The sequence below is a fragment of the Lampris incognitus genome, chromosome 17, assembly GCF_029633865.1.
Source record: "Lampris incognitus isolate fLamInc1 chromosome 17, fLamInc1.hap2, whole genome shotgun sequence".
Taxonomy (NCBI): domain Eukaryota; kingdom Metazoa; phylum Chordata; class Actinopteri; order Lampriformes; family Lampridae; genus Lampris; species Lampris incognitus.
In genome coordinates this window covers 41,706,230-41,726,544 of record NC_079227.1, presented here as the reverse complement: position 1 = coordinate 41,726,544, position 20,315 = coordinate 41,706,230, and the positions used below count along the sequence as shown (strand labels likewise).

At 45.8% G+C, this 20,315-nt stretch overlaps 1 protein-coding gene across 2 annotated transcripts in view; it reads left to right on the top strand.

Moving 5' to 3' along the window:
* The first annotated feature begins 2,011 nt into the window (after nt 1-2,011).
* Nucleotides 2,012-20,315, top strand: part of fh (fumarate hydratase) — a 38,051-nt gene continuing 19,747 nt past the window's right edge. Inside the window, exons 1-6 of one of the 2 annotated variants that reach the window (XM_056297080.1) lie at nt 2,014-2,619; nt 7,701-7,832; nt 9,913-10,023; nt 10,214-10,390; nt 12,947-13,129; nt 17,842-18,007. In XM_056297080.1, the coding sequence (XP_056153055.1) occupies nt 2,503-2,619; nt 7,701-7,832; nt 9,913-10,023; nt 10,214-10,390; nt 12,947-13,129; nt 17,842-18,007 (886 nt within the window). In that variant the 5' untranslated portion in view covers nt 2,014-2,502. Of the gene's footprint in view, nt 2,620-7,700; nt 7,833-9,912; nt 10,024-10,213; nt 10,391-12,946; nt 13,130-17,841; nt 18,008-20,315 lie in introns of both variants that reach the window. The other variant, XM_056297081.1, reaches the window with a different exon arrangement.

Here is a 20,315-nt window from a genome sequence, read left to right as displayed (position 1 = left end):
CTGGAGATGCTCTGTGTCAGGTTGTCATGCCCTCCTCGGTGGTCCCTGATGTGCTGCAGCATCTGCATGGGGGCTTTACATCGGCACATTTCTCAGTGGAACGTGTGTGGGAACGTGCAAGGAAAACTTGCTACTGGCCTTCCATGTTCAAAGATATTCAACAGTGGTGTGAGCCGTGCATCCCATGTCAAACCCGCAAGGCCCCGGTGCCTAAGCATCATGCACCGATGGGGAGCGTCCGAGCAACTCGGCCATTCCAGAGAGTGGCAACTGACATCCTTGAGCTGCCAGTGACTTCTAAGGGAAACAGGTATGTGTTAGTAGTGGAAGACTACTTTACCAAGTATGTGAATCTGTATGCTCTCCCTAACCAAATGGCCCAGTCAGTAGCACAGTGTTTGTTTGAAGACTATGTGCTGGTGCATGGCGTTCCTGAAGTGGTCCACAGTGATCAGGGCCGGCAATTTGAAGCTGAGATTGTTCAAAGACTGTGTCAGCTCCTGGGAATTAAGAAAACACGCACTACACCTTATAATCCCAAGTCGGACGGAATGGTTGAACGCTTTAATCGCACCCTCATTGACCAGCTGGCCAAATCCTTGCTCGCCTGTGGTGGTGAGTGGGACGATTATCTGAAACAGGTGGCTTTCGCCTATAACACATCTGTTCATGCCTGCACCAACTACACTCCGTATTATCTAACTCACGGACGGGAGGCTCGTGTTCCAGTGGATGTGTTGGTGCCATCTCAGTTGGTGCGTTCGGACTTACCTCTTTCTCATGCTGACTTTGTGGCGTCTCTGGCAGAGAGGCTGGAGGCTGCTTTTGCTGGTGCCAGGCAGGGTGGCGCTGACGCTCACGAGAAGCAGAAGTTGTACTATGATGGAACGGTCCGTCACCAGCCGTATGCAGAAGGGGATCTGGTATGGCTGCATAATCCGACAGAGGACCGTATGAAACTTGCTCCCCACTGGAAGGGGCCCTACAGGGTCCTGTCTGTGTTGGGCTCTGAGGGTAAACCTGGACTCACCTATCATATTGGCAGCCCTTTGGACTTTGATGGACAGGGGCAGGTCGTCCATTATGATAGACTGAAACCATACACACTACCGGTGGCTGCTGGTTTTTCAGATAGCCTGCCGGCTTCTCCTCTTCATGCTCCCTCGCTGCTGGATGAGGGGTCGCCAGAGAGGGACTTTGTGGCTGAGGAGCCGCTGGCCTCTGGTGACACAGGGACTGTTCGGATTACAGGCACCAGTGAGCCACTACTGACTGTTGCTCGTTCTGGGAGGACTGTGAGAAAATCACTTCGTTTCAAGGACTTTGTCATGTTTGGTTAGCTGTTTGAAAAACAAAAAACAGCACAGACAAGTCAATATGACTGTTGGAATTTCTGTTGAATGTTTGTCGGTGTTTGTCACTTGACATGTTTTTTTACTGTGATGGTGCATTTTTTTTCTTCTCATATGTATATAGTATGTCTGGATGCTATGGTGTATCAGAACTTTCCGGTGTACATGAGGCATAGTGTGGCATACTTTATTGAGACTGTGGAGTGAGGTGAGGGATAACATGCATAATGTTATTGTTAAGATTTTGTTTTATGGTGTTGGGTTCCTTCTGGGGTTCGCAGATTGATATGCACTTTTTTGATTTCAGGGTGTGTTTTCTGCTTTATATATGTATATTTAGGAGGACAGGTTGATAATGTTTTGGACAAGCCTGTGTTTTTTTTTTGCACTTATAGTGTTACTGTTTTGAAACGAGGACGTTTCTTTTTGTAGGAGGGGAGGTATGTAACCTGTTTTTCTGGACTAGCCTGTTAGTGATTTTAAGTTCCTGTTATAAGCTGTTGCCAGAATATATGTCTTGAGCTCTTATTTTGAAGGCTGAAGAGAGAGCGGAAGTGCTGTACGCAGTGTTGTTGCTGTGGAGTTCTGTTGGGGGAAGAATCCAAATAAAGTGGTCCTCGTGTGAAAGTGGAGCCTCCGTATTTGTTATTTTATAGTTTCATACCGTACAGGCGACACCTACACACCCTCGGTTACAATATTGTGTGGTGTAAAGTTCCATAACGATTCTGGGAGCTCCGAACGTTGTTTAAGCCGTTTGATCTTAAGGTGCAGTTGAAATGGACAAACTCTAGATCCCCAAGCCTCCTTCCGCTCTCTCTCCATCCCGGAGTGTCTTGCTTAATTAGGGCAGCGGTGTCTGCTTTTGCACACATACACGTTGATACATAAATGAGACTCCCTCCTCTACAGAGCACGCCATGGCCGCACTGGCCTAGTGAGAGACCCGCTGGGATCACCCAGTCCGGACACGCCTTCAGCCCCACAACACCACTCTACGTCCGCGAGCCCACAACACCGCTCTACGTCCGCGAGCCCAAACCGGAACAGCGTTGTTTCACGTATCTGTTTCCGCCCCCCAACAGCGGACTGGTGGTTGGCTGGCTACACTTCCGCCTTGGCGTGGCTGGGAGCTGCGGGTCGCGGCGCCATGTATCGTCCTGTGCGAGCGGGTCAGCGGTTAAACTGCAGCCTCCTGGCTCTGCGGAGACACCTCGCCAACGAAAGGCACGACGCGCTCGCTGCACCGGCGACCCCCTTCAGAATGGTGAGTTGTGTACTTGTAGGAGTACCGGACGGGCTGCTGACATGGGTGACCTTGTGGGTCCGCCTTGTAGCCTAGCTAGCGTCTTTAGAGAGTCCCGGAGCGGTGTGTGTAGCAGGCCGGCCGGCCGGCCAGCTGGCGGGTCCGCTGAGCGATCACGCTTCTTACCCTTGTGTAAGCGCCCCAACAGGCGCTTCGGGTGGTCGGGTTAAAACACGGCCCCTCGCTGCTGAGCTTGGCAGTGCTAGCGTGGATGTTAGCATGGCGAGCATGGCGCTTATCTCTCGCCACCCTCGGCAGTTAGAGGTCGTAGTCATTTCAGCATTGTAGCATTTAACCTGCGTTAGCTAGTACGACTGCCCCTGGCCAGGGCTGTGCTCGACATCAAACCGGTGTCACACATCGCACACATTTCTGTATGCACACCGCACACCGGCTCTGCCTGCAGCGCAGACCCCGCTAGCGCAGCCAGACTAGGTAGTTCCCCTGGACACCAGTCTGCCTGCAGCGCAGACCCCGCTAGCGCAGGCAGACTGCTGTCCAGGGGAACTACCTGGCCGTTAGCGCAGGTGCACACACCTGGACACCAGTCTGGCTGCAGCGCAGACCCCTCTAGCGCAGCCAGACTAGGTAGTTCCCCTGGACACCAGTCTGGCTGCAGCGCAGACCCCGCTAGCGCAGGCAGACTAGGTAGTTCCCCTGGACACCAGTCTGCCTGCAGCGCAGACCCCTCTAGCGCAGCCAGACTAGGTAGTTCCCCTGGACACCAGTCTGCCTGCAGCGCAGACCCCTCTAGCGCAGCCAGACTGGTGTCCAGGGGAACTACCTGGCCGTTAGCGCAGGTGCACACACCTGGACACCAGTCTGCCTGCAGCGCAGACCCCGCTAGCGCAGCCAGACTAGGTAGTTCCCCTGGACACCAGTCTGGCTGCAGCGCAGACCCCGCTAGCGCAGCCAGACTGGTGTCCAGGGGAACTACCTGGCCGTTAGGGCAGATGCACACACCTGGCCACAGGTGAGCCTGGGTCCGAGCTGGCAGTTGGAGGCGACGTGTTGACGGTGTTAGGCGTTCACTGCACGGTTACCGTGGCCAAAGAATCCCCGGTCAGGATCAGAATACTTTATAGCGATATTGTCGCCACATCTACTGTAGACGTTTTGAAAAAAGAACAGCGCTGTCAGTCAAATTCCTGTTTAACTTTGTTTATTGTGCGTTTTGTGTTTTATTTGGCAAACTAATAAGGCTGAAAATAGTGCGGGGAGGCGGAGAGGGTCTGGTATAAAAGCCCACAGGAACAGTTACACTTCATGGATAGTGAAAAGGCAGCCAGGTGAACTGGTAAACGAAGCACCCATGAGGCCTAGCATCTGCCGTCAGTACAGTGTCCCCTGAAACGAAGCCACCTGGGGGGAGCGCAGCACACACCATTTGAGTGCGAGACCAAAGGCTGACGACTAACCACTCTGATATACTGTGATGTAGTGTCCACTGACCATGTCCTTACATACAGTTAGGTCCATAAGTATTTGGACAGTGACACAATATTTGTAATTGTGCCCCTGTACACCACCACAGTGGATTTGAAATGAAGTAACCAATATGTGTTTGAAGTGTGGACTTGAAGCTTTAATTTAAGGGGTTGGACAAAAATATTGCGTTAGCCGTCCAGGAATTAGAGCCAGTTTTATACATGGTCACCCCATTTTCAGAGGATCAAAAGTAATTGGACACTTGACTAACAAGTGGTTTCATGGGCGAGTAAGACCTTTCCCATCATTATTCCATGACACGTTAAGCAGATAAAAGGTCTGGGGTTCATTCCAAGTATTTACATTTGCATTTGGTAGCTGTTCATAGGAACTCTCAACATGAAGTCCACGGAGGTGCCAATACAAGCGATGGGGGCCATCATTAGGCTGAACAAGCAAAGGAAATCTATCAGATGGATAGTAAACACTTCAGGAGTGGCCACATCAACATTCTGGTACATTCTTAAAAAGAAAGAATGCACTGGCAAGCTCAGCAACACCAAAAGGCTTGGAAGACCACGGAGCACATCTACAGTGGATGATGGCAGAATTCTTTCCCGAGTGAAGACAAACACATTCACAACATCTAGTGAAGTCAAATCACTCTTGAGAGGTAGGGGTATCACTGTCTAAGTCTACAATCAAGAGACGCCTGCCTGAAAATAAATACAGAGGGTTTACGACAAGGTGAAAACCACCGGTGTCACTTAAGAACAGGAAGGCCAGATTAGACTGTGTTTAAAAACATCTAAAAACCTGCCCAGTTCTGGAACAAGGTTCTCTGGACAGATGAAGCAGTGATTAACTGGTACCAGAAGGATGGGAAGAGGAAAAGTGTGGAGAACAAAAGGAACAGCTCATGATTCTCAGCATACCGTATCATCCGTCAGACATGGTGGAGGTGGTGTTATGAAATGGGCATGTATGGTTGCCGGTGGAACTTGGTCATTGGTGTTTATTGATGATGTGACTACTGACAGAAGTAGCAGGGTGGATTGTGATGTTTATAAGGATATACCATTTGCTCAGATTTAGCCAAATGTCACAAAACTGAGAGGACGGCGCTTCACACTGCAGATGGATAGTGACACAAAACAAGCAGAGAAAGCAACCCAGGAGTCTCTCAAGGCAGAAAAGTGGAATATTCATCAGTGACCAAGTCAGTCACCTGACCTCAACCCAACGGAGCATGCTTTTCACTTGCTGAAGATCAAATTAATGCCCAAAAGACCCACAAACAACCAGCAACTGAAGGCAGCTGCCGTTAAGTCTTGGCAGAGCATTTCAAAGGAGGAAACTCAGAATTTGAAGATGTCGATGGGTTCCAGACTGCAGACAGTCACTGACTGCAAAGGATTTCCCTCCAAACATGAAATATAATTGTTATAATCACAGTTATGTTTGTTTGTCCAATTACTTTTGAACCTCTGAAAATGGGATGACCCTGTATATCCATGGCTGTAATTCCTGAACAGGTAATGCCATATTTTTATCCAACCCCTTAAATTAAAGCTGAAAGTCTACTCTTCAATCACATCTCAAATACTTCATGTCAAATCCACTGTGGTGGTGTACAGGGGCAAAGTTACGAATATTGTGTAACTGTCCAAATACTTATGGACCTAACTGTAGTACTTCCTCTTTCCGTTTTCCATGACAGGGTCTTGCGCCGCAGTAGTAGCCACCCAATGTGATAGTAGCTAACTAGTGTAGTGCGTTGACCAAATGTAAACCAGTCTGAGTCCCTGTCAGACCCCACAAAGGATACCTGCTTTCAGAATACACACGAGCCCTGGCTATGTCTTACAACACAAACAGATGTGTAACTAATTACATTACGAGGCAGGGAAATAAAACACTCAATTTGAGTAAACTCAACCACACCATCAGTCAGTGTTCAAAGGTGATATTAGAGCAGAAGGGAAAGAAAAAGTTCCATATAATTAAGTTTATAAAGTAAATATACTCCACTCCAGGCTTTCCCAGATATCACTATCAGTTCAATTCAGCTCAGTTCACTAATATATATATATACACTACCGTTCAAAAGTTTGGGATCACCCAAACAATTTCATGTTTTCCATGAAAAGTCACACTTATTCACCACCATATGCTGTGAAATGAATAGAAAATAGAGTCAAGACATTGACAAGGTTAGAAATAATGATTTTTATTTGAAATAAGATTTTTTTTACATCAAACTTTGCTTTCGTTAAAGAATCCTCCATTTGCAGCAATTACAGCATTGCAGACCTTTGGCATTCTAGCTGTTAATTTGTTGAGGTAATCTGGAGAAATTGCACCCCACGCTTCCAGAAGCAGCTCCCACAAGTTGGATTGGTTGGATGGGCACTTCTTTGAGCAGATTGAGTTTCTGGAGCATCACATTTGTGGGGTCAATTAAACGCTCAAAATGGCCAGAAAAAGAGAACTTTCATCTGAAACTCGACAGTCTATTCTTGTTCTTAGAAATGAAGGCTATTCCATGCGAGAAATTGCTAAGAAATTGAAGATTTCCTACACCGGTGTGTACTACTCCCTTCAGAGGACAGCACAAACAGGCTCTAACAGGTACTATTTAATGAAGATGCCAGTTGGGGACCTGTGAGGCGTCTGTTTCTCAAACTAGAGACTCTAATGTACTTATCTTCTTGCTCAGTTGTGCAACGCGGCCTCCCACTTCTTTTTCTACTCTGGTTAGAGCCTGTTTGTGCTGTCCTCTGAAGGGAGTAGTACACACCGGTGTAGGAAATCTTCAATTTCTTAGCAATTTCTCGCATGGAATAGCCTTCATTTCTAAGAACAAGAATAGACTGTCGAGTTTCAGATGAAAGTTCTCTTTTTCTGGCCATTTTGAGCGTTTAATTGACCCCACAAATGTGATGCTCCAGAAACTCAATCTGCTCAAAGAAGTGCCCATCCAACCAATCCAACTTGTGGGAGCTGCTTCTGGAAGCGTGGGGTGCAATTTCTCCAGATTACCTCAACAAATTAACAGCTAGAATGCCAAAGGTCTGCAATGCTGTAATTGCTGCAAATGGAGGATTCTTTGACGAAAGCAAAGTTTGATGTAAAAAAAATCTTATTTCAAATACAAATCATTATTTCTAACCTTGTCAATGTCTTGACTCTATTTTCTATTCATTTCACAACATATGGTGGTGAATAAGTGTGACTTTTCATGGAAAACACAAAATTGTTTGGGTGATCCCAAACTTTTGAACGGTAGTGTATATATATATATATATATATATATGTGTGTGTGTGTATATACACACACACAAATATACCAAATACATCAGTCAGTGGGGATGGTTCTATTGCTTGTTCTGATATTACTGAATTGACTAGAACTTGGCTAGAAAACATCTTGATTCAGCTGCTTGCACTTGCTTCCACAGCTGGATTAATGACTAGCTAAAAATAAGTTATTTTACATAGTTGTATGGGCTGCTAGTGTGTGTCTTCACTCTTTTGTATTATGGTTATTGTGTTACTGTATTGTATTAATATTCTTATTTTTAACGCGTGTGTGCATGCATTTGCCCCGACAGGCCAGCACAGAATACAGGATTGAAAAGGACACTTTTGGGGAGCTCAAAGTGCCAGTTGACAAATACTACGGTGCCCAGACAGTCAGATCCACTATGAACTTCAAGATAGGGGGACCCTCGGAGAGGATGCCCGTAAGTTGAAGGACGTTTTCACACCTATCGTCTGTTTGCTATGTTCTGAATCAGGGACTGATTTGTTACGATGTTGCACTCGCACCCTGGTTCGCTTTGTTTTCACATGGCAATGTTGTTAAACAAACACCATGCACGAGCAAACTCTTCCCTCATTGGTCAGAATTTTAATGTGGGCATTTCACTCGGTATCTTCTCAAGAGAAGAACACGGGAACAACGCATCAAACATGGAGCAAACTCACAAGCTCATCGTTGCAGCTGTTGTGATTCTCTGGCTGATTTACCAGTCTTGTCAGGACGAGTGTCGCCTTCATTTTGAACGTGAATGGAGACTTGGTGTAGAAAATAATGTGATAATACAGTTAGTACGAAGACGCACCGCCTCGAGACACTTCAGTAATGGAGAAGGTGCTCTTTAGATAGTGCACACAATGACATATTCACCCACAATTTCTGTTCTGAAGACACATCAGGAAAGCTTGTTCCGGTCCGTTAGTCCGTTAGGGTGGATTGGATAATCGCATTGGCAGCTGATGAGTGTGTGACGCACGAAACAAGCTTGTACTGAAATGCATCAAAGTTTTTTCCCTACATATATCTTAATATGCCGGAAAAAATGCTATCTATCTATCTATCTATCTATCTATCTATCTATCTATCTATCTATCTATCTATCTATCTATCTATCTATCTATCTATCTATCTATCTATCTATCTATCTATCTATATATATATATATATATATATATATATATAACTTTGTTAAAAGAAACACTCAATGGTAGGGAAAGTGCTCAGCAAATGAGCAAAATAAACCAGTGAGTCAAGTAAATTCTTTATGAGACAGTACAAACCAAGTACTGTGCCATAAAGAATTTACTTGACTCACTGGATTTTATATATATATATATATATATATATACATATATATATATATATATATATATATATATATATATGATATTCCATCCATTATCCAAGTCACTTATCTGAATTCGGGATGCTGGAGCCTAACCCAGCAGTCATTGGGCAGCAGGCAGGGAGACACCCTGGACAGGCCGCCAGTCCATCACAGGGCTGGCACACACACACACACACACACACACACACACACACACACACACACACACACACACACACACACACACACACATACCTAGGGACAATGTAATCCGGCCGATTCACCTGACCTACATGTCTTTGGACTGTGGGAGGAAACTGGAGCCCCTGGAGGAAACCCACACAGACACGGGGAGAACATGCAAACGCCACACAGAGGAGGACCCGGGACAACCCCCAAGGTTGGACTACCCCGGGGCTCGAACCCAGGACCTTGCTGTGAGGCGACCGTACTAATCACTGCGCTCTTAATCTGCTAATATTTGAATTCACAAGTGTGAATTCACACCCTTTACCCACTCCATCCCAACGACAACAGCCCCGATCACACCTCTGGCAACCCCCCTACTCTCCCCCTGGATACTCACGCTGCACTCAAGATACATGTAGAGGACGTGAGCTGGCTTTTCCAGAGACAGAAGACCTGGAAAGCACCGGGCCCAGATGGTTGAGAATGAGTTGATGGTTGAGAATGGCAGAACTAAGATCCTGTGGGACTTCAAATTCCAGACTGACAAGCAGGTGCTGACTAACCAACCAGACAGTGTGGTGGTTGACAAGGAATGAAAGACAGCAGTAGTGATCGATGTAGCAATCCAGAGCAACAGCAACATGAGGAAGAAAGAGCATGAGAAGCTAGAGAAATACCATAGATTGGATGTGGGAGGTGAAATCCACAGTAGTCCCAGTGGTAATAGGAGCACTAGGGGCTGTGACCCCCAAACTGGGAGAGTGGCTCCAGCAGATTCCAGGGACAACATCTGATGTTTCTGTCCAGAAGAGTGCGGTTCTAGGGATAGGTCAGTTACTGCGTGGAACCCTCAAACTCCCAGACCTCTCATAGAGGACCCGAGCTTGAGGAAGACGCACTCCACCCGAAAAAGGGTGAGAGGGAGTTTTTTTATGATTATTATTATATAATGTTTATCGTTTTTGAAATGTGTCCTCCTTTTTCACAGATCCAGGTTATTAAAGCTTTTGGTATCCTGAAGAGGGCAGCTGCTGAGGTCAACAAGGACTATGGTCTTGACCCCAAGATTGCTGATGCAATCATCCAGGCTGCAGATGAGGTAGTGCTCTCTGTCTCTCTCTCTCTCTCTCTCTCTCTCTGTCTCTCACTCACTCCAGATGTTTCAACTTGCGTCCACTGATACACACAGTACTAAAACATTTACACTCATACAGACGTGTAGAAACCGAAACACCGATTTGTTCAGGTAAAGATATGGGACTAATATTTGTGATGCGATATTACTTCAGGTAGCAGCTGGTAAGCTGGACGATCATTTCCCTCTGGTGGTGTGGCAGACAGGGTCTGGAACTCAGAGCAACATGAACGTCAACGAGGTGATCAGCAACAGGGCCATTGAGATCCTCGGAGGAAAACTCGGCAGCAAGGACCCTGTTCATCCAAATGATCACGTTAACAAAAGCCAGGTAATTTGTGCATGTGTGTTTGATGGGTCCTAATTGTCTCACATATGATCACATTGACAAGATAGATGGATACTGATTGAAGCCAACTTTTAGCAAGTTGGTGAGAATTTTCTTTTTGCGATTCCCAGAAGTCAGGGCCTTTTCTTTAAGGGAAATTAAAGAGCATGTGAGCTATTTGAGCTTCCTGCTGAGTTTCTGGCATCATGATGAGTGGCTGCACACCTAATTTGTCTTGGTGTGGGTTTTTACAGTGTGTGAAATCCGAAAATGTAAAAAGCAGTCCATTTTAACGGTAAATTTTCTGCAAAATTACAAACCCCAATTCCAATGAAGTTGGGACGTTGTGTAAAACGTAAATAAAAACATAACACAATGATTTGCTAATCCTTTTCCACCTATATTCAATTGAATACACTACAAAGACAAGATATTTAATGTTCAAACTGATAAACTTTATTGGGTTTTTTTGCAAATATTCACTCATTTTGAATTTGATGCCTGCGACACGTTCCAAAGAAGCTGGGACAGGGGCATGTTCACCACTGTGTTACACCACCTTTCCTTTTAACAACACTCAATAAGCGTTTGGGAACTGAGGACACTACTTGTTGAAGCTTTGTAGGTGGAATTCTTTCCCATTCTTGCTTGATGTACGACTTCAGCTGCTCACCAGTCCGGGGTCTCCGTTGTCGTATTTTGTGCTTCATAATGCGCCACACATGTTCAATGGGAGACAGGTCTGGACTGCAGGTAGGCCAGTCCAGTATCCGCTCTCTTTTACTACAAAGCCTCGCTGGTGGAACACGTGCAGAATGTGGCTTGGCATTGTCTTGCTGAAACAAGCAGGGACGTCCCTGAAAAAGACGTCGCTTGGATGGCAGCATATGTTGCTCCAAAACCTGTATGTACCTTTCAGCATTAATGGTGCCTTCCCAGATGTGCAAGTTACCTATGATGCCATGGGCACTAACACCCCCCCCCATACCACCACAGATGCTGGCTTTTGGACTTTGTGCTGATAACAATCTGGACGGTCCTTTTCCTCTTTATCCGGAGGACACAACGTCCATGATTTCCAAAAACAATGTGAAATGTGGACTCGTCAGACCACAGCACACTTGTCCACTTTGTGTCAGTCCATCTCAGATGAGCTCGGCCCAGAGAAGCCGGCGGGCGGTGTTTCTGGGTGGTGTTGATATCTGGCTTTGGCTTTGCATGGTAGAGTTTTAACTTGCACTTGTAGACGTAGCGACCAACTGTGTTAACTGACGATGGTTTTCCCAAGTGCCCCTGAGCCCACGTGGTAATAGCCTTTACACAATGATGTCGGTTTTTAATGCAGTGCCGCCTGAGGGGTCGAAGGTCACGGGCATTGAATGTTGGTTTTGGGCCTTGCCGCTTACGTGCAGAGATTTCTCCGGATTCTCTGAATCTTGTGATGATATTATGGACTGTAGATGATGAAATCCCTAAATTCCTTGCAGTTGTACGTTGAGAAACGTTGTTCTTAAACTGTTGGACTATTTGCTCACGCAGTTGTTCACAAAGTGGTGAACCTCGCCCCATCCTTGCTTGGGAACGACTGAGCCTTTCGGGGATGCTCCTTTTATACCCAATCAGGACACTCCCCTGTTTCCAGTTAACCTGTTCACCTGTGGAATGTTCCAGACAGGTGGTTTTTGAGCATTCCTCAACTTTCCCAGTCTTTTGTTGCCCCTGTCCCAGCTTCTTTGGGGCGTGTTGCAGGCATCAAATTCAAAATGAGTGAATATTTGCAAAAAACAATAAAGTTTATCAGTTTGAACATTAAATATCCTGTCTTTCTAGTGTATTCACTTGAATATAGGTGGAAAAGGATTTGCAAATCATTGTATTCTGTTTTTATTCACGTTTTACACAACGTCCCAACTTCATTGGAATGGGGGTTTGTAGACAGCTGTTGTCCTTCTCCTCTCTTTGATTGGCTGGTGTGCCGTTTGGGCACCAGCCAGTTGTTCATTTGGGACTCTACATATACCCGGGGAACGGCTAATGAGCTTTACCCACCCAGGTAAAGCAGGGTGGGTAAAGCTCATGTGTGTGAAAACACTGAACAGGTTTCCCTTATTCAGCTAACCCTACAAGAGCAGTAGTACTAGTGCCATGACAAACTCTGTACTTTTAACCCTGACCTGTTAACTGTTCTTAGTTGTTCTTGTTTTGCCTTGAACATCCAGCTGTTTGGCTTTTTGTGTGGGTGCCTGTGCTAGATCAAGATCCATATCTGTTTACTTTATGCTGTGCTTACGCTACCTCTGCATGTTGTCATTTGGTTAAATATTAAATCCATTTGACAATACCTTTGTTGGTGAAAAAGTCACTGTACCCTCAGCACAACATGTGATTTTTATATTATGAGTACGGCGTCTGTAAGGGTAGTGATCAGGGCATTTGTATTGATATAATCCAGACAACACCAGACCCTACTTCCAGGTGAGACAGTTTTACTTGGTTAAATGCTGGTTTGTCTGAATGTGGTCACAACAGACATTTGTCAGTGTTTTTTTTTTGTTCCAGAGCTCCAACGACACCTTTCCCACTGCTATGCACATTGCTGCTGCCCTAGAGGTGCATCAGGTTTTGCTTCCAGGCTTGCAGGCTCTCCACGATGCACTGGCTGCTAAGGCAGAGGAGTTCAAAGACATCATTAAGATCGGACGCACACACACACAAGACGCAGTGCCGCTCTCACTGGGACAGGTATGGCAGCGTGGGGGTTTACCAAGGCCTGTATGAGGCTGAGCTGATGACTTCACAGTGGGGAGTATGCACATATGGGTACAGGGTTTAGGACTCGACTTCTTAAAGCGCAAATTCACAATCAAACAGAAGCCTTAAAGCAAAGAAAATGTATAATTGGTACCTGTGGCTTAAAGTAAGCAAAACAAACAACAACAAACTAGATCTTTTTTTTTGGATCCCCCCCCCTTTTCTCCCCAATTGTACTTGGCCAATCACCCCACTCTTCCATCTTCCGAGCTGTCCCGGTCACTCCTCCACTCCCGCTGCTGATCCAGGGAGGGCTGCAGACTACCACATGTCTCCTCCGACACACGTGGAGTCACCAGCCACTACTTTTCACCTGACAGTGAGGAGTTTCACCAGGGGCACGTAGCACGTGGGAGGATCACGCTATTCCCCCCAGTTTCCCCTCCCCCCTGAACAGGTGCCCCGACTGACCAGAGGAGGCGCTAGTGCAGCAACCAAGACACATACCCACATCAGACTTCCCACCCGCAGACACGGCCACTTGTGTCTGACCAAGCTGGAGGTAACACAGGGAGTCGAACTGGCGATCCCCGTGTTGGAAACAAAATCTTTTTGTATGTTAACGGTTTGACTGTAGTTCAAGACTGAGGTGCTAGCATGGAATGTTGCCAAACACTATTTAGTCATGAAATGTCAATCAAGTCAAGCCCCACATACAGGATGCATTCCACATGAACAGTAGGAACCCCCTTCCAAATGTCCAGCATACAACCTGGCAACACAGTAGGAGAGACAGACGCCACAAAAAACCAACACTGAACTCAGGAACGTGCAGCAGGAAGTCAGCACCCATCGCACTGTGTTGTGAGGTGTCACACTGTCTGAGTGAGTAGAATATATTACTCATGTACAAAAACCCATTCATAAAAAAGTTGAACACTGGCTGCACAAGCATGCAGAGGAGGAGAGGAGACATTTCTAACAGTGAGTGGGACGTGGCAGGGCCTCCTCATCACCACATACCTTTTTACAAGCTAACTGCAGTTAGGAAAACAACAGTTGTTGGGCCATCTGAAAGTTAAATGGATAAAGATAACTTTGTATGTACAGTGCCATGAAAAAGTATTTACCCCTCCCTGATTCGGTGTTTTTGCATATTTGTCACACTGAATGGTTTCGGATCTTCATACAAAATGTAAGACAAGGAGAACCTGAGTAAACATAAAATGCAGTTTTTAAATGATTTCCTTTATCGAAAGAAAGACGTTATCCATGACCCATGTGAAAAAGTAATTGCCCCCCTGAAGTTGCTCACTGGTTGTGCCACCTTAAGCAGCAACAATTGCAATCAAACACTTCCTAATGTGAGATCAGTCTTTCACATCGCTGTGGAGGAATTTTGCAGAATTGCTGTAATTCAGTGACAGTTTTTGACTACTGACTATCGACTGTGATAATCAACTTAAATAAATTACAGCCTTAGACTGTAAAAACTAAATTGCTCATATGGTTGCTGTGATTATTAATTACGTCTTTATCACATGCTATCGTTAGGCTTATTGTAATTAATTATGCAATTTGAGAGACAAAGGCAAAATCGTACTTCAGAGTATTTCCTTTTTATTGAAGCTAGTGCAGTGCCCGTTTGGGTGTAGTCCCTCTCCTCACCACGAGCACTGCAGAGTGGCGCTGGTCGCCACAGGAACAACGTCTGTCTGTCTGTCTGTCTTATGTCTGTCTGTCTCTGTCTGTCTGCCTGTCCACTTGTTCATCTGTCTGTCTGCCTGTGTGTGTGTGTGTGTCTGTCTGTCTGTCTGTCTGCCTGTGTGTCTGTCTGCTTGCCTGTCTGCCTGCCTGCCTGCCTGTCTGTGTGTCTGAGTGGTTGTGAAGAAAAGCAAAGGACAGACAGAGTATTTTAGTTAGATAAACTGCCTACAAAAACACGTTCAAAGTAACATGGGTTGCTCATGAAAAGAAATAATAATAATATGATGATGATGATAATGGGCTTTTTGCCAGTGTAGACCTTAGCATGCGATGAAATCGGGCGTGTTTTAACACAAAACATACCATCTTCTACTACTACTACTTCCGGCTGCTCCCGTTAGGGGGCGCCACAGCGGATCATCCATTTCCATCTCTTCCTGTCTTCTGTGTCTTCCTCTGTCACACCAGCCACATGCATGTCCTCCCTCACCGCATCCATAAACCTCCTCTTTGGCCTTCCTCTTCTCCTCTTCCCTGGCAGCTCCGTATTCAGCATCCTTCTCCCAGTATACCCAGCATCTCTCCTCCACACATGTCCAAACCATCTCAATCTTGTCTCTCTTGCTTTGTCTCCAAACCGTCCAACCTGAGCTGTCCCTCTAATATACTCGTTCCTAATCCTGTCCTTCTTCATCACTCCCAGTGAAAATCTTATCATCTTCAACTCTGCCACCTCCAGCTCCACCTCCTGTCTTTTCATCAGTGCCATTGTCTCCAAACCATACAACATAGCAGGTCTCACAACCATCTTGTAAACCTTCCCTTTAACTCAAAACATACCATACTGCCCTTTATTCCCCTAACAGCCCAGATGCCAAACAAGCTGAACATGTTTTCAGCAGTGAGAGGCGTTTGGTAGCAGCCACAGAGTGGCCTGTCAATCGCTTGTGAGGCAGCGTTACAGATATGAGAATTAGCTCTATGCATCCCACTTATTGCTTATTGTTAAACAAGGCAGTTTTTTTATCACCTATAATATTTTATTTTTATTACCTGTACTACTTATTTCTCAAACAGGAGAGGCACAGAGAGAACTTACTTTGGGCTTTCTCCTCTATCTCTGTCTTAAACGGCTCCGTTTTGAAAACATTGATTTGTTCAATCAAGAGTGTTTCTCCAGAAGTTTGAGGCATGTGGGTTGGATGAAAAGCGAAGCAGACAGGGCACACATCAGGCAAGCAAAACATTTCTGACCCACTGGAACAATTTGAACAAGGCTCTTCTCACTGCCAGAAACATCTCCAATGTGATCACAGTCGTAGGCTGTTTTAATTTGGGCTTATTGGCTTGTACGTTCATAGCTTTCCAATCACCTTCTCACCTAGGTAGCTCTGATGGACAGCTTGGCAAGAGGAGTGGCCATGATGGTGCTACCTCATGTGATGGACAGATGGGTATACACAGTGCTACCTCCCATCATTTGAAAAGATGTGGACTCCAAGAGAGTCTGATTGGTTTCAGTACGCTGTCCTGCCAAGCTGGAGACTCGTTGGCTTTGGGTCCTCATGGCAACCTTAGATTAGTTTATGAGCTCTGTCCTGGTTCCCTTGTACTGCATAAAGCCTGTGATATCCCTCTTCTCACAAAGCCTTAGTGCTATTGTTTTGGTTCCTGTCTGCCTTGGTGGCGCAGTGGTTAGCGCTGTTGCCTCATAGCAAGAAGTTCCTGGGTTCGAACCCCGGGGTTGTCAAACCTTGGGGTCACCCCAGGTCCTCCTCTATGTGGAGTTTGCATGTTCTCCCCATGTCTGCGGTGGGTTTCCTCCAGGTGCTCCGGTTTCCCCCACCATCAAAAAGACACGCATGTTAGGGTAGTACTCCTGTCTCTGCTCCTGACCGAGGCATGGCAAGACCAACTGGAGTTGATCCCTGGGTGCTGCACGGCAGCTGCCCACTACCCCTAGCTACACAGCTAGGATGGCTTAAATGCAGAACGTAATTTCCCTATGCGGATCAATAAAGTATCTCAAAATGAAAAAAAAATCAACCCTGGGCATCCAGGTAGCGTAGTGGTCTATTCCGTTGCCTACCAACACAGGGCTCTCCGGTTCGAATCCCCGTGTTACCTCGACCTGGTAAGGTGTCTCTACAGACACAATTGGCCGTGTCTGCTGGAGGAAAGCTGGATGTGGGTATGTGTCCTGGTCGCTGCACTAGCGCCTCCTCTGGTCATTTGGTGTGCCTGTTCAGGGGGAACTGGGGGGAATAGTGTGATCCTCCCATGCACTACGTCCCCCTGGCGAAACTCCTCACTGTCAGGTGAAAAGAAGTGGCCGGTAACTCCACACGTATTGGAGGAGATATATGGTAGTCTGCAGCTCTCTCCAGATTGGCAGAGGGGATGGAGCAGAGACTGGGATGGCTCAGAAAAAAGGGCAATTGGCCAAGTACAATTCAAGAGAAAAAGGGGAAAAAATCAAAACAAAAAAAAATCAGTCCTTTTCCTGTAGTTGTTTTTAGATCGGGAGTTGTCTTCTTCGGCTCTCTTTAAGAAAAGACTTTGCTTATGCCTGTTCCAATCACTGAAAGGTCAGGTTTTCATGTCTATGAGGGATGTAATTACTTGTTATTCAGGGCTTTTGTTATCAAATGTAATGGGCGGAAATTGATGTGAACTACCCCCAAAGACAAGTTAAATTAGGTCAAGCAGCCTTGTGAAGGTTTCATAGATTGTGTTGGTAATACTGGGCTTGCACAAAGTTACATGATGTATCATATTCTGTTATCATCTGCATACAGTACAACCGTATACACCCTGTCTACTTTGTAACAGTACAACCATATACACCCTGTCTACTTTGTAACAGTACAACCGAATGAACCCTGTCTGCTTTGTAACAGTACAACCATATGCACCCGGTCTACTTTGTAACACTTCATATGTAGTTATTTCTCTTCTTGACTTAACAATGTTATTTTTTGTGTGTTGGTGTATAGGAATTCAGTGGGTATGTTCAACAAGTGAAGTACGGTATAGAGCGAATGAAGGCAGCAATGCCGAGGGTGTATCAGCTGGCCGCAGGTGGTACTGCAGTTGGCACAGGACTCAATACCCGCATCGGCTTTGCTGAGAAAGTAGCGGCCACTGTTGAATCCATTACTGGTAAGCTGAGGTGTACAAATACCGAAATACAGTGTTGTTATGTGACGGCGGGGCTCAACCACCACAAGCCACGTTTTTTTCTTGTCTGCTTGGCATGTGTTTACATGGTGCCTTTTGCCTTAAGTTCACCCATCATTTTCACTGTTTTTCAGGCTAACTTGACTAGTAGAAAAGAAAAACTCAATTTTGCCTTGACCAATCAAATGTTAAAGTAGTTGTGATCATATAGTACCTTTTGCTGAACATGCCACCAAATAACATACAGTGGATATAAAAAGTCTATACACCCCAGTTAAAATGACAGGGTTTTTTTATGTAAAACAACGAAACCAAAATAAGTCATGTCAGAACTTTTTCCACCTTTAATGTGCAATTGCAACCTAGAAAATTCAAGTGAAAAACAAACATATCTTTTTAGGGAAAAAACAAAATAAAATAACATGGTTGTCTAAGTGTGCATGCCCCTAAACTAATACTTTGTTGAAGCACCCTTTGATTTTGTTACAGCACTCAGCCTTTTTGGGTAGGACTGTATTAGCTTGGCACATGTTGACTTGGCAATATTTTCCTTGCAAAAACATTCTAGATCCGTCCATCTCCCGTGCACAGGCTTCTTCGGGTCACCCTACAGATTTTCAATTGGATTCAGGTCTGGGCTCTGGCTGGGCCATTGCAAAATGTTGATCTTCTGAAGCCATTTCTTTGTTGATTTGAATGTATGCTTTGGGTCGTTGGTGTGCTGAAAGGTGAAATTCCTCTTCATCTTCAGCTTTCTAAGAGACGCCTGAAGGTTTTGCACCAAAATCAAATGGTATTTGGAGCTATGTATATATGATTCCCTCCACCTTGACTAAAGCACCAGTTCTGGCTGAAGAAAAGCAGCTCTAATGCCTGATGCTGCCACCACCATGCTTCACAGTGGATATGGTGTTCTTCTGGTGATGTGCTGTTTTTTTTGTTTTTTTTTTGTTGTGCCAAACATACCTTTTGGAATCATGGCCAAAAAGTTCAGCCTTGGGCTCACCAGACAACAACACAGTTTTCCACATGGTTTTGGGAGACTGAATGTATCTTTCTATAAAATGTACTATTGAATGAAATGAGCATTTCTACTGGTGAAAATTAATTCTCCATAGGTGATGCTCAGTATTTGAGAATAGCCAGGTGAGTGTCTTTTCCGATTTCACTGGCTTTTTTCAGGATAGGTTTCAAAATTTGTTCTCCTTTCTCTGCTAAACCATTGGATTGCAGGTAGAGATGGCTTATGTTATGTGTTCAAACCTGTAATTTTCCGTTAAGTCTTTAAAGCATTGACTGCTGGATTGCAATCCATTGTCGCTTATTACAGTCATGGAATTTCCATAACATGCACATTTTTGTGTGTGCAATTACCTATGCTGCCGTTATGTCTGATAACAACGCAACTTCTAGGTAACCGGAACGATAGTCCATAACTAGCAAGTAGTCTTTGCCTTTCAGTTGAAAAAGGTCAATTCCAGCCTTTCTCCATGGTTCCACAGTTCCTGGAGGAGTTCGGCGAGGCTATGGAGGAAGACTTTCAGTTGGCCTCAAGGAAGTTCTTGCAAACCATCTGGCGACTCAGGAAGGGGAAGCAGGGCTTGACTCAGGCTGTGTTCAGCCGGGGAGGGGAACTGCTGACCTGGACTGGGGATGTTGTCAAGCAGTGGAAAAACACTTTGGGGAGCTCCTGAACCTGGCTAACACATCTTCAGTGGAGGAGGTAGAGTCTAAAGACTCAGGGGAAGCCCCACCCATATCCCTGGCAGAGGTCTCTGAGGTAGTTAAGAAGTTCCTCGGTGGCAAGGTGCCGGGTATGGATGAGATTCACCCTGAGATGCTGAAGGCTCTGAACATTGTTGGGCTGTCTTGGTTGACACGCCTCTTCAGTGTCACATGGAGGTCGGGGATAGTACCTGTGGAGTAGCAGACTTTGGTGGTGGTTCCCATATTTTAAAAAAGGGACCAGAGGGTGTACTCCAATTATCGCGCCATCACACTGCTCAGCCTCCCTGGGACAGTCTACTATAGGGTGCTGGAAAGGAGGCTCCGACCAATTGTCGAACCTCAGATCCAGGAGGAGCAATGTGGATTCCGTCCTGGCCATGGAACAGTGGACCACCTCTTTATCCTTGCGGAATCGCTGAGGGGGGGGGCATGGGAGTTTGACCAGTCAGTCTACATGTGGACTTAGAGAAGGCGTATGACCATGTACCCCGGGCACTCTGTGGGGGGTACTGCGGGAGTATGGGATACCGGGGCAGTTGTTACAAGCCATCTGGTCCTTGTA